The 14,238-nt window shown below is 38.8% G+C and overlaps 1 protein-coding gene across 1 annotated transcript; it reads left to right on the top strand.

Moving 5' to 3' along the window:
* The first annotated feature begins 520 nt into the window (after window positions 1-520).
* Window positions 521-12,145, top strand: fhl1a (four and a half LIM domains 1a). Its single transcript, XM_063494912.1, has 6 exons — window positions 521-746; window positions 9,197-9,378; window positions 10,341-10,518; window positions 10,863-11,032; window positions 11,119-11,305; window positions 11,890-12,145. Exons 2-6 carry the CDS (start codon window positions 9,223-9,225, stop codon window positions 12,042-12,044), a joined length of 846 nt encoding a protein of 281 aa, XP_063350982.1. The 5' UTR covers window positions 521-746; window positions 9,197-9,222; the 3' UTR covers window positions 12,045-12,145.
* The last annotated feature ends 2,093 nt before the right edge of the window (window positions 12,146-14,238 follow it).

Here is a 14,238-nt window from a genome sequence, read left to right on the forward strand (position 1 = left end):
CCAAATCTTCGCCGACTTTACAAACAAATGGATCATCAGTCATCTTTTTCACAGGCCTGGTGTTTCTCAGTGGATGGATATGGATGAAGTTCGAGCGATGATGCATTGGCGGTTACGGCTATAAAAGGTGCCATCTGCGTTACATAAGAGCAGCACCTTTTCAGCATTTAATCATCACTTTGTAATTGTGCTGGAAGAACTTTCGGGCTTAAGCTTGCAAGCTGCAAGTATTTACTTTGAGTTTTAGAATGAGTCATCTTGATGTTATTCGTCTATTCATTACCAAAGAAGGAGGCAAGTGAGGCCAGCACAGAAGTGGGACAAAAAGTGTGTGAAGTTAACAAGTCAGGCTATTTTTTTTTTGTAGGATGAAAAAATGAAAAGAAAAAATGTAGCGAGCGTTAATAATCTCATACCACAGGTTTCCTGTAGCGCAGACCTGCCGTGACACTCACTAATGAATGTAAAAGTGTCAGTGCTCGTTGATGCAGATAAATGATAAACGATTCGTTTGTCTTGACTGCAGGACCGATGAGAACTTCGCTAAGAGGGCTTGTAAATTCCTGGCTGAGGTCATTGTTTATGAGCCCTTACAGAGGTTTGGCTGATGTCCTCAACTTTTTTTTTTCCTTTGCTCCCCCTGTCTTTAAAGCCTCGTCGCCTCAGCAGATTTCACCTCTCGGCCAAACCCACTGGACGCACTGCTGGCGTAGAGTGAAAGGCGCTCATCTTTACGCATTGCAAAGGTGAGTCCAAACCGCAGCACATTATTAGGCAGCTGCTAAAGTTCGCTTTAGTTTATGTGAAACAAGGAGCGGTTTATCACAAGGATGTTTGTGCCAAAAACTTACTTACTTAAAATGCGTAATTGTTACTTTTCTTCCTTATCGGACGGACATTTCAGACATTTAAGTTAATGACGCAAAGGGTCCGTGTGGAAATATGTAACATGCTTGAATTACTCTGAAATCTGCTGCCTATTTCATGCACTATGGCACGCAACAGGTGATGCGCTTTGTTTGGGGCGTCAGTCCCCATATATTTAAATGAAGAAGAAAATGTTCTTTTATGTATTCCGTATGTTTATAGATATATGCTTATGCTTACGTTTATTAGCAAATTAACTAATTCTAAGGTAATCTGTGAGGAACTCTTATATACTATATAATATCTGGATATAACTCATTTACACTGATAAGAATAGTTGCAAGAATATTGCTTTGGATTAGAAATCTAGTAGCGGTTTGTACTGACATATATGTGCTACAGATAAGTTTTTGTTTGTATAATGAAGAGCAAAACCCAAAGGTATGATGGGTGGCCATAAACTGTTACAACATAAACCAGCTTACCATCTCCTCCCTTCCCGTTTGGGCAGCTGCCAAACCAAATGCATGATGTCATTAAAGAGACCTGGAGATTACAGCTTTTTCTTTGGAACACTGGACCTTTTTGTGTTTCCAGTATGACTTCACCATCCTTCAAAATCCATAAAAACTTTGTACTTAAATGGGACATAAATTAACCCAGTTTCAAACTGAAAAGACTTTTTCACATGGTTATATGTTCCTCCTGTCTAAGTCTTTTTTCTTTTTTTAACTTTTAGTAAAATCAGCATCAAAGCAGTGTACACATCCAAGCAGAGAGTGACAGATTATTCATTTACAAAGCCTGATATGTGATATATGATTGATATACATTTAAAGTGCTATGTCTCAGTGCCTCTGAGGGTACCTTTCCATCAACATCTGCCACACTTAGACAGCAGTTTATCCTGACAGAGACATACTTTAGTTAAGAGGGAAGTTCCATCATTTCTTTCATATGTGTAAACAGAGTGAAGAGAGAGACAAACAAAGAGGTTGTGCCTGAGTGCTGATGACTAAGTTGATGAAACGCATGAAACAGCGCTCTCACCAGCCCAGAACCTAAATAGGCAATGCTGCTTGTTTATCTGTGTGGGCCGACCCCGCTGAGAGGAAGTAATATCCTCTCTGTGCTCTGTGTAGATGTACTAGTCCTCCTTTATTTTCCCTCTTTAGCCACACGAAAAACAAACAAACAGAAAATCGCTGAGAAAAATATGACAGGGATTCTTTATCCTTTTGAAAGGACAGATCATGTTGTTATACGGTCTTTTATATACAAGTTCAATATCAACACAAAAAAGAGCAAATTTACACTGCTGAATATTAAAGTTATGTGCAATTAAGTGCACAAGTGCGCAAAATGTGCCAGTTTACAGTCATTACACAAGCATGATGTGGGACTGAGTTCAACAGATTCAAATAGCTATATTTATGTTCTGTATATGCTTTTATACAACTGCTATAGCCGTCAGTTAAATGCAACTGAGTGAAAAGTCATGCAATTTGGAAAGTATGACTTTATTTCATGTTAATTCAACACTCATTATCATTATTCAACAAATGACATAGATCATGGTGTGATTTGGCCTGTAGAAGTAGGATAAAGACTATGAAATTTAAAAAATAAATGGTACCCTTTCGCGCTTTGACATTATTTTGTACGTACAAGTATAGCATTGTATTAATCTGACAACCAGAACACTGACCGAACCACAGAAACTGACAGGGGACTTTTATGATATATTTCACCTTTACTTTCTATCATTAATTAAATATTGAATCCATTGTCAAGTACACAACTGGATTTCTTCTTCTCTGCAAACTATCGCTCCATGTATCAGCAGAAAGAAATAAGTTCTTTATGTTTAGAGGCTTGAGCCATGTGAGAGCAATGAGCACCATGGAAACTAACTTTTAGCTTTAGTCTGAAAGTTATAGTGCGTGACTGTGTGCACGTGTGTTTGTTAGCAACACTCACATATAAGATATATTAGTTTAACAAGAGTGTTACTGTGTTGATCGACCATCCCTTGTGGTTTTTTCGTTGGAATATATTTGACCTCGGCGTGTTTGGGTCTTGCAGTCTCATCCTGACCTTATGTCCATCTTGTAACACAGCTCTGTACATGAACAAATGGTTGGTGTGCTATGTCGCTGTGTGTGTGTTTCTGTGTGTGTTTGGTGAGTCACTGTTCCCCTGACAAAGATAGTGTGGCTCAGGCTGTCTGCCCACTAACCAGATTTGGAGGGTGACTGAGACACTGAGATGTCCAGGACACGAGGTCATGTTGAGAAATGAGCTCTCAGACAAATAGACAAGGGTTTTGTTGCTGTTGGCAACAATGAGAATGAGGGTGGCTGCCTATGTCAGTCACCCTGAATGACTTGCTATTATTCAGGAAGTACAGGCCAGGTTTCCTGTTTCTCAGCGCTGCCAGCTTAGAGAGGTGTTAGATAATGAGCTTGAAACCTCCACCTAAAAATTCATCAAATTCATTGCGTCTCACAACAGGAGCAGTTTCAAAAGTACACACACTGTGTGAGAGGGCATATTACTGCCTGTATTACTGTCTGTTTCCATTAGCAGTGTGAATGACTTTACAGCCTTTGTCCTCCTTTTTTCTCTAAATGTAAAAATGGCAAATTTATTACATCACCAACCAGGATTTTCTTATTTGGAACATATTTTAGTAAGTCAGCTGATCAGGGGTTATTTGGGTTTCCCAAAAAAGGATAAGTAGCAGCCAGGTACTTTTAATCAAATGCACTTGAATCACTGATCATCAGTAAATGTGAGCACATCTATAACAGCAGAGATTTTGGCAGTTTGCTGTTCTGGAGCGTTCAGTTGTGTCTTAATGGGATGCCTAGGAGGAAAGACATCAGCAATGATCTCAAAGAAGCAATTGTTACTGCCCGTCAGTCTGGGAAGGGTTATGAGGTCATTTTCATACTGTCAGGCTTTGCGATGCTCAGAGAAACTGCAAAATAACCACCAAAAACCAAAGTGCTACATCTCAGACTCTGTTAGCATTTTAGGTTTGAAAAGCTGTATCTGAACAGGCTACAAGTCTTATAGAACAATGCCCTTTGGACAGGTGGTACTAAATTGGAGATGTGGCCATAATGCAGAACACCATGTTTGGAGAAAACCAAAAAGCATGTCAGCACAAATACCTCATACCAACTGTCGAGCAAGGTGGCAGAGGGTGATGTTTGAATTCGGTTGTCAGCCATGTGTCTGACAGCTGAATTTTGACCTAAATTGGGGCAGGCAGCAGGCCAACGATCCCAAGCAGAGGAACAAATATACAGCAGAATGACTGAAAAACAAAAGAATCATGGTGTTGCAAAAGCCCAGTCAAAGTCCAGACCTCAACCGGACTGAAATGCTGCGGTGAGACATTAAAAGACCTGCAAATGAACTGAAGCAATGTTGTACAGAAAAGTGGGACAAAATTCCTCCACAATGATGTGAGAGATTGATAAGGTCATGCAGAAAACAATTACTTTAACTTATTGCAGGTAGTTCTGCAAGTTAATGAAACGTGGATGTATACTATGTCATGTGTTGTTCTTCATTTGAGGTTTTACCTATGTAAGGAAATTTACATTTTAATATCTGGTAATATCTGGATGAGGTAATTTTTCTATTATGTCCTGATGTGTAAAACCTTCTAAATGACAGAGTGTGTACCTTAATAATGGACCTCTACTGGTTAAAAAATAATAAGAGAAAGACAAAAAAATCCACCATTTACCACGCCATCATAACTATTCCATTATCAGTTATCCAGTTTATCAAACTGTTAGACTGTGACCTTTCCAGTTTGCCCCACCCCTTATGATCAAAATTCACATGAAGTCAAGGCAACAATGAGAGGAAGGCATTGCAGTGCAGATAAAGAGATAAAGACTAATATCATATAATAATAATCACATAATAATCTGAAACAAGACTTAAAGTTAAGTATGCAAATAAACTGAGAAGTAACAGATTTCCTGAGCAGACCATCTACTGGAGATTTTTATAGGCTTGGGAGTCGTGGCGCCTCCCGACATATTGATTAGTCTCTGTGGGTTTGCAGTAATTGCGTGACAGATTATAAAAGAGAACAAATGTAATATTGTGTTCTATGGTAATGGACCAAATCGAATCTGTAATTACAACCAGATGCCCTTTAAACAGTGTGGCACAAGCACACAGACACACACTCACTAGTTTGTGTGTATATTTAGATGTGTTTTGTGAGCAACATAGGACATTTTCTTTTCTATACACTGGTTAGGGAGTAAATAGAGAGTTTTATGGTTCCCAACTCATTAGATTTTACTTTCTGTTAGTCTGTGGGCTTTCAGTTTCCTTTAATTTTCATCGTGGTCTTATATTTCTGGCTTTAAACTGGGTCTAAAAGCTTGAATGAATCAGAAGAAAGTGCTTTCTGTAGTTCTGCATTTGAGTTGACAAGATGATGAGAAAACAAGATGATGGTGACCATAATGTTTCTGGTATTAGTAGAAACAGTGGAAGTTAACTGAATGTAAGGAAGCTTATTTCCTACATAACATTAGGTCAAACGCTAGAACACACCTTTACTGTTTTAATTTACTCTTAATGCTTTTATATCTTTGTTTTAGGGAACAGCATACAGGTAGTTTCTTTAAAATTGTTATAAAAATATGTTGTAGACGACCTGCAAAACAACTGGCTAACATAGTGGAACATTTTGATACAGGTATTTACCTTAAGGAGTTTTCATAGACCATATCAGAGCTAAAGAAATGTGAACATATTAGTTATATTTGATATACTGATTGATCCGGTGGTCAAATAGGTATCTCCAAATAATTGATAATACTGTTCCATATCTGCTGTTTGCTAACCAGAAGGGTTTTTTTCTACTGATGACTTGGGAACTTGTCTGTTGTTTCTGTAAAATAATATCTAATCATTTTGGCCTCATGTTTTGTTAATAATAACAAATGTTTCTGTTTCAGTTGTTGGTCTGGGTTAAGTATTGTAATTGCATGAGGAGAATTTGTTTTGGCAAGAGTATTAGTGAGGAATGAGTGGGTGTTTCCTCTGGATTTAAATACAATATTCTTTCCTGAAATCTGAATCAACAAGATAACAGAGAAAGAATTCAGCACTCTTGGCTTCATTTTTTTCTATTCTTCAAACCCCACTAGTTTTTTTCCATAGCATCAACTCATGAATATATAAGAGGAGATCCTTATATAACTCTCCACTAAACAGCTTCCCTCCTCAGCTCAATCAATATCAACTTGTTCCTCTTGTGAGTCATCCCTTTGAATTATCCCACATATCAGCTGTACATCTTCTGAAGAGTCTTACAAAACATTTAAAGTCAGGGCAGTGGGAGTATCTGTTATCCCTCATGGTCATCATTCAAACCCCCCAGTCTGTGTTTTCCTGTTTTTTTTCACCTGCTGATGTTACAGCAGAGGAATCCAATCTGCATCACCTAATCTCTGCATCATACTCTCTCTCTCTCTCATCCATCTATTCTCTAATGCATTCCCTAAAAAGGACAGAAGGGGTGAAGGTTGGATTTGGATTTGGGGTCGGGTCACAAAGGGGTATATACAGCCCCCCATTTCTTGACAAGATGTGTGGTCTCCAGGTTTGACCCTCTGTGGATGCTACTGACCCTGTTTTGTCTTTCTTTTCTTGTTCTTCTTTTTGGCCTTTCTGGAACGCAAACATGACCTACAGACACTCAGGTAAAAACGTTTTGCCTGTTTTTTTGTTTTTTCTAATCTGGTGCAAAATGTTTTTGTAACAGGTAAGAAGAACAGATCTGTTTTCAGATAGTGAAGTCAGTGTGTTTTCTTCTGATTGTTGTCAGAAAAACGGAGCAGGTCCACTGAGATTTTCTTGATGTGTGAAACAACCTCACCTGTAATATGAATAGGCTATTTTTAAATGATCAGTTTTAACATCTTCGGGTGGTAGTTTAATTTTTAATCAAAAACTTCACTAAAGTTCTGATACAGATATAACATTTCCCTTTGGATCAAAACAAAACCAGGGAATAGCATGTATAAAAAAAACAAAACAACTTGAATTCAAGGAACTTTTTTTCACTTCACAAGGTGGATGAATAAATTAACACAATTAAAGCTCAAATATTCCCTGTACTTTATTTACTTTTGATGAAATGTATATATATATATATATATATATATCCACAGAAAAAGCATTTAATAAATTTTAGTCAATTGTACTATATGATAAGTATGCCAGTTTATTTTACCTAGCTGAAGCTGATGCAGATGAACACAACAGTCCTGCATTGAATTTTACCTTCTGCATGAATATAGTATTCAGTATTTATTGAAACAGTGTTTAAAAAGCCATGATGCAACTCACAACTCTCATTTTAGAGCACGGGTTTGTGATTGTTAAATAGCATATATAACTATATATATAGTTACATCTACTTACACTATGGAGAATTTTGTATTTTTCTGCAGTAAAATAACTTAATAGACCCAATAACTCCTCATTATATTGTATCATCATGAAAAGGCCATGTTGTACTATGGATTTGTGGTTTAATATTACAATGTTTGGATGTTCAATTATGTAGTGACTGTTTAAAAGTGTTCAGGGGCCTATTTTGAAATTTTGGAAATTGTTATTGCCATGCACCTTTACCTCTATAACACTTTTGCATGAACATGGGAACATTTTCAGTAGGCCTTCTTTAAGGAATGTTAGAATCAGAGGCAAAGAACAGAACACTTCAACAGATATTATTTCGGCTGATATTCAGTCTGTCCAGTGTTTGACTCACTTCTTGAAGTGGTCTCACTGTGACCTTTCCCACTAAAGAGGACTCCTCCCCGAAGGGAGCACAGTGGTATACACCTCTCCCACCACAGCTGAGCATCATTGTACATCACGGCTGTTTGACAGGGGGCAGCTGTCACGCTGTTTGCAACAGCAGATTAAAGTACTGGAAATGTGTCAGCTGGAGCCACAATAGCTGCATAGTCCCAGCAGTCATCAGTCTGCATCCATCTACATTTGTCCACTTTGGAAGGTCAATGGACTTTAAATAGAGTGTCCAAGTCTAAAATAGATCTCTGGGCTTGCTGGGCTTAGTAATGTGTACTGTGTGTGATTTGACAAGGTTGACTGTGTTGGACTGAAGGGGGGTTTTGCCATGAAATGCTACAAGGGGGTGAGTTTAGGTGGAGTAGGGCGTGTCACTGCTCAGTCCCCAGTCCAGTCTTTATCCCTCGAGCACAGCTGCAGAGCAGAGCACACCACATACCTCGCATCTCTTTCACGTGGCTTTTTTTTTATACCACATCTTACTTAAATAGCTCCCTGCATAAATGTTTTCTTTGCTCCTATGGTTACTGGGACAATTGTCATACCCTGCATTGTTTCCTCCATAGCTGCTGTTGCATCAGATTAAAATGATATCTGTGTATCCAAATAAATCAATTTTGCTGAAGTTCACAGACTGTTCAGCTACCCTTTCTGGTTTCCAGATAAGCTTTTAAAGTGATCTAGATAGAGCTTATTTGTCCACCTTATGAATAACTATTTATTCCAGAAAATTACTCCCACTGGATGTCGACTGTGATAGGAATGCAGGAATGTTGACCGATAAAGTGGCAAAGCCACTCCAAAACAGTGTTTACAATATCATCTAATAAAGTGACCCGGCCAAAACGCAAGACAAAAGATCGAATGTGGGCCGGGTCTCTGGGGAGACAGCTTTGAGGTGGAGGGGGTGAAGGGAATGAGTCGAATGGTCTAAAAATAAGCTTTCCAGGGAGAGCTTGATAAAAAAGTCTACAGGCCAGGAAACATGCAATCAACAAGTAGACATCTGTGGGCTGCTTTTTTACCTCACTCACACTTCTCTCATCAGTTTGGTATGCTGCTGTTAGAGCCACATGTCATAGTGTCTCAGTGGGAAAGCAGAAAAAACATATACATCTTTCCACTGAAGACTAAATCTAAATTCAGCATCTATTTTTTTTAGGTTAAGAGGTCAGATGTATATATGCATATATGTGGGTGGAATGTATTGTTGCGTATATTCAACCTGTCAATATAAGCAACTTCAAACTTACTCATTTGTTTGCTCTTAAATGCTCATTCTGAGCTGCCACTATAAGGGGTTCAGAATGCTTCATATGGTGATTCCATGGCTGTAGAAAATGCAACAGTGCCCCCTGCTGGTGCTACAAGGAAACATCCTGCCATGTAGGCAGACCTAAACGTGGAGAGCAGATTCTCTGCACACATTCAGTGACACTCTTCTCCTCTCGTCTCCTCACAGGTCCCAGGAGTTATCTAACCTCCACCATGACTGATCGCTTTGACTGCTACTACTGCCGTGACAATCTGCATGGCAAGAAGTATGTGAAGAAGGATGACAAGCACGTGTGCACCAAGTGCTTTGATAAGCTCTGCGCCAATACGTGCGCAGAGTGCAGACGCCCCATTGGTGCTGACTCCAAGGTGAAAATAGTGTGGATGGAAAAGAATGATTTTCTTTTTGTTTAAACTTTGAGTGTAATGTAAAGATTTCTTACACAAATTAATATATCCTAAACGCTATTATACTTAATAGTTGTACTTTTATTTGGTTAAATGCAAAGATCCTAAAATGGATTAGGGTTTCTGAAGCTTTCTAGATATTCCTCGCAGATTCCAAGGACAAAATAAAAACATTTTAAAGGTCATTTTGTAGAGAAAGGAGACTTCTGATCTACGTATAGGCCATTTTCACATCAGCTATGCTGAGTAGACCCTGGGTGGCAGCTATCTAAATTTTAAAATGCCTTTTGTAGATGTAAATCGTCATTGAGGCTTTTGAGTGAACGTGACTGAAGTGCAGACTGTCAGCTTTAATTCAAGGCTTTTAACTAAATTATAAACAGTTTAGGTGTAACAGCCAATTTTATTCACAGGGTCTTAAAGTAACTGGACAAACTAAAATAACCTGACATACGGGATTGTTCCTAACAACTTCCTCAAAATCCTTTGAAGGCAATATTTGCTTGACCTTGCTGCTTGTCCAAATAATTGTGGACCTAACTGTATGCACTATATGTTCAGAGTGCTCTCTGGCTTTAACTTGAGGTCTGGCTATTATAAAGCACCGACTTCTGCCTTGAAAATGCTCTCAGTACTCGGCCACAGGCAGTTAACTGTGTGAAAAGATGTGTCATTCCTAATAATGGAGCTTATATACTTCATTGCGCATTTCCACCCTCTCAGACCTCTAACTCCTTCATGGCTCACCACATCCTACTTCACTTCATTACCACTTTTATGCCGGTCACATAGGTTTGTTCTCTATTCGGCCCCTGAGCCTCAGTCCACATGATGAGTAAACAAACTCCATTTTAATGAGGTCTGCATGAGGACTTAGTGAGGGCACCTCTGCTCACCTCCCCACCCCTGCTTTTTCCCCTCAGGAGCTGCACCACAAGAACCGCTACTGGCATGAGGACTGTTTCCGCTGTGCCAAGTGCTACAAGTCACTGGCCAGTGAGGCATTCAGCGCTCGGGATGATGGGAAGATAATGTGTGGCAAGTGTAGCTCCCGAGAGGATGGCAATCGCTGCCAGGGCTGCTACAAGGTGGTCATGCCAGGTGGGTTTGCACCATATACACACCTTTTCTCTCTGAAAAGTGTTCATGACATTATTACTGTAGGTAATAATTTTTCTATAGAACATTATTTTGTGCATACAACAACAACACTTTAATAAACACGGCAAAAGTTATAGGATGTAATGAATTCTTTAATTTTAAAAATTCACTCAGACACAACAAGGTAGCATGAACCTTTAGCGAAGAGATGGAACAGTAATGATAGTACATATGATAATATCAGACAGGGCACTGATAAATATATATACATAATGTCCCTCCTCGTTATAGACTAAGCAAATTTTCAGCCCAGATTATTTGTTTTCAATCATCTTGTTACTCAGGATCTCAGAACGTGGAGTACAAGAACAAGGTGTGGCATGAGGAATGCTTCACCTGCATTGAGTGCAAGCAGCCAATCCGGACACAGAGTTTCCTGGCCAAGGGTGAGGACATCTACTGTTCTCCCTGCCACGAAAAGAAGTTTGCCAAGAAATGCTTCCACTGCAAGCAGGTACAAGCACAGACTTTATCATTCTCTACATTTAGTTATCATCCCATTGTGTTTGACACCAAAATCAAAATATCTGCCTTTCCAAGCCCATCACCTCTGGAGGGATCAGCTACCAGGACCAGCCATGGCACTCCGAGTGTTTCGTGTGCAAAACCTGCCATAAATCTCTGGCAGGAACTCGCTTCACTTCTCACGAGGACAACATTTACTGCGTGGACTGCTACAAGACTGACGTGGCCAAGAAGTGCCATGGCTGCAAGAACCCAATAACAGGTCAGGGAAGCATCATCATTTGTCTTTTGTTTTGTTGTCTTAAATGCGCTAGGACTAATTTTAAAAAATGTTATAAAAATGTTTTGCGTACTTTCTTCATGTTGTTTCTCACTGATTTAAGACCAACGTTGTTTGGAGTAAGGTTTAGAAGTACTGTGTTATATAGTTAGACATTTTTGTATCTGAGAGCAAGAAAAGGGCATACCATCTGGCAACACTTTGTTTTCATCTCTGGCAGACAACCATTTAATTACTTCCAATAAACTTTCAGCACAACTTCAATTTGTCCAGGCAGCACACAGCAGGTCAGCTGAACAAGCAAAAATATTAAAATTTGTCTTCTGGCAGGCATAATAAATGACTAATGAATGAATAAGCACTTGGATTTAAATGGAGATTAGTGCCAATGATAGGGAGCTTTTCCCTCCTTACGCAATTTCCCCTTTTAAATTTAATCCTTCGGCTCTTACATTTTGTTTTGGTCTCAAACGGTAAGATCATGTATTACATGTTTTGGCCTTTATGCTTTATGTTAACACTTTTTTTTTTGTAAAAAAAAAAAAAAATCATGTGTCTCTGTGCAGGGTTTGGCCACGGCACCAATGTGGTCAACTATGAGGGATTGTCCTGGCACGAGTACTGCTTCAATTGCAAGAAGTGCTCCCTCTCCTTGGCCAACAAGCGCTTTGTCATCAATGGAGAGCACATTTATTGCCCCGACTGTGCTAAGAAGCTGTAAAATGTGCAAACTGTTGTGCATCTGAGAATTTAATGATGTGGAGTTAACACCTAAACTGACTTTTTGACAAAAAAATAAATAAAAATAGCATAAAACTGTCAGTTTGATGAAACTTCTGATTGCAAGGTTGCCAAACTACAGGCTATGTCAATTAACTTTCATTTATCTATATAAACATAACTGCAGCTTGTTACAGAGTCAGGGATTGGATACTAACGTGACGTATTTTCTTTGTGGGTTTGTGATGTGCACTATATATCTAATACAGGATTTTGTAGAGCCTATTGAGACAAAAGTCTTTTCAGTGGCTTACTGGAATCTTTTGGGGGAAAAAATGCTTTAACATGCTTCCTGCTGCTAATACATACCAGCTTTGATTAATAATCTGTTACATCTCTGAATGCACAAATAGAAAATGAGAATTTCAAAACTGTTTAGATTAGCCGATACTGAAATATAAAGTGCTCATGTATTCTTAATGAGTGACATTAAATGCAAAACATGAATAAAAACAAACTGATATGAAGCCCCTTTTTTCCTCTTCACAGCAAGAAATGGAAAAATTATATTTTTGCAAGGCTTTATTGTTTTAACAGTCAGTATCTCAGTAAACTTTAGATATATTTACAGTACAAATGTAATATGTGGACAGGGCATTGTTAGTAAAACGTCTAGAGAAATATTCATATTCACAAAGTTGCCCTTGTTGAGTAGAATGATTGTCGAGGCCGAGGTAAGGAGAAGCTTTCTTAGTTGACTGTGAAACAATAAAAAAACAAAACAAACAACCCACACTAAATCTTAATCTAAGGCACCGTTCTAACCTAACATTATAGATGATGTTGAGGACTACGTGCTGTGAGCTCTGCATCCATGCCCTGTAACATGCAGACACCGTATGTGTTCAAGCAGCAACTACAACCGCTCCTTAGACAGGCGTATTCAGGAAAGCAAAGTGGAGTATGAAAGATCTAAGGCTCAGGTTATGAACGAGACTAAAACATCTGGATGGGAATAAGTCACAGAACTACATAAATGACTTTTTCTTTATGAAATTTTACACAGCTCCCCCAGGAGTCTGTAAAGTCCTCAGATACGTGCTTTGTTTAAAGAAGGGTAACTTGTGACACAGTGCAAAGAGTCTCATGTTTCCTAGAAGAATAACGTAAGATGGCTAAAAGCGCGTAAGCTCAGAGACGTGGTAAATATTGCAGGACGGTTTATGGAGTCTGTTACATTCTTTGAGCTTATTAATCAAAGCTGAAAAGCTAAAAAGCTCAGACTCTTTATATGTACAGAGAGAGTTTAGTAAGCTAGCAGAGAAAAAGGCAAAAGTTCAAGGTCTCAAACCTCGTGCCTGGACTATTCAAGCATCAAGAAATTCAACATTTCATGAATAACAAAGAACCAGAAAACCAGCTTGACCCACGTCAGGTTTTGTCAGGTGGAAGTGCCCTCCTTATTCTACAGTAGAACAACTGAATCCTGAGCAGAGGGACCTGCAACGACCAATCAACACCCCTACATCCTTTTGCGTGACATTAATTGCATTTTGATGACATTAAAAGCACTGAGAGGCACATCTATGACTCATATCATGGGTTTAGATATGTTTGTAAGGACAAAAATGGCTCTGTCTGTCATCCAAATCTCAACTGGTTTAGTCTTTTTTAGGCAAAATTTAGAATTAGAGCTTGCAGATACAGAGCTGAAACTTAGGAAACAAAGTAGATTGCCACCCAGTTTTGTTGAGCTCTTGTGAAAGGGGACATATGGGTTGCCAGGTAGGCCAAACAGAACCCGACTACCCCGTCACACGGCACCAGTCAAACTGAAACCGAATAGTCATTTACACAGACTCTTGAATTCTCCACAACCTGAGCCACTCCATCCTAAACATGGCTTAATTTGCCTAATACTGATTATTTATACAATATAATAACACTTAAATATATGTAGAAATGCATTTTCATATATAAACCAACAGCCAAAATTGTATACTACAAAAATAGTTGAAATGCATTTTGTCATATGTAGCAGCTAGTTTGACAGGATATTTAGATGGTGGTTAGTTGGAAAGAAGTGGAATTGATGATGAAGCACACAGAAGAATGAATCACAAAGCGGGAACTAAAGCTCAAGTTAAAACCGGATCACTGAAAGCCTGATTCCTAGTTTCAGCACAAGTTCAGTT

The sequence above is a fragment of the Pelmatolapia mariae genome, linkage group LG2 (genome assembly GCF_036321145.2).
Source record: "Pelmatolapia mariae isolate MD_Pm_ZW linkage group LG2, Pm_UMD_F_2, whole genome shotgun sequence".
NCBI lineage: Eukaryota > Metazoa > Chordata > Actinopteri > Cichliformes > Cichlidae > Pelmatolapia > Pelmatolapia mariae.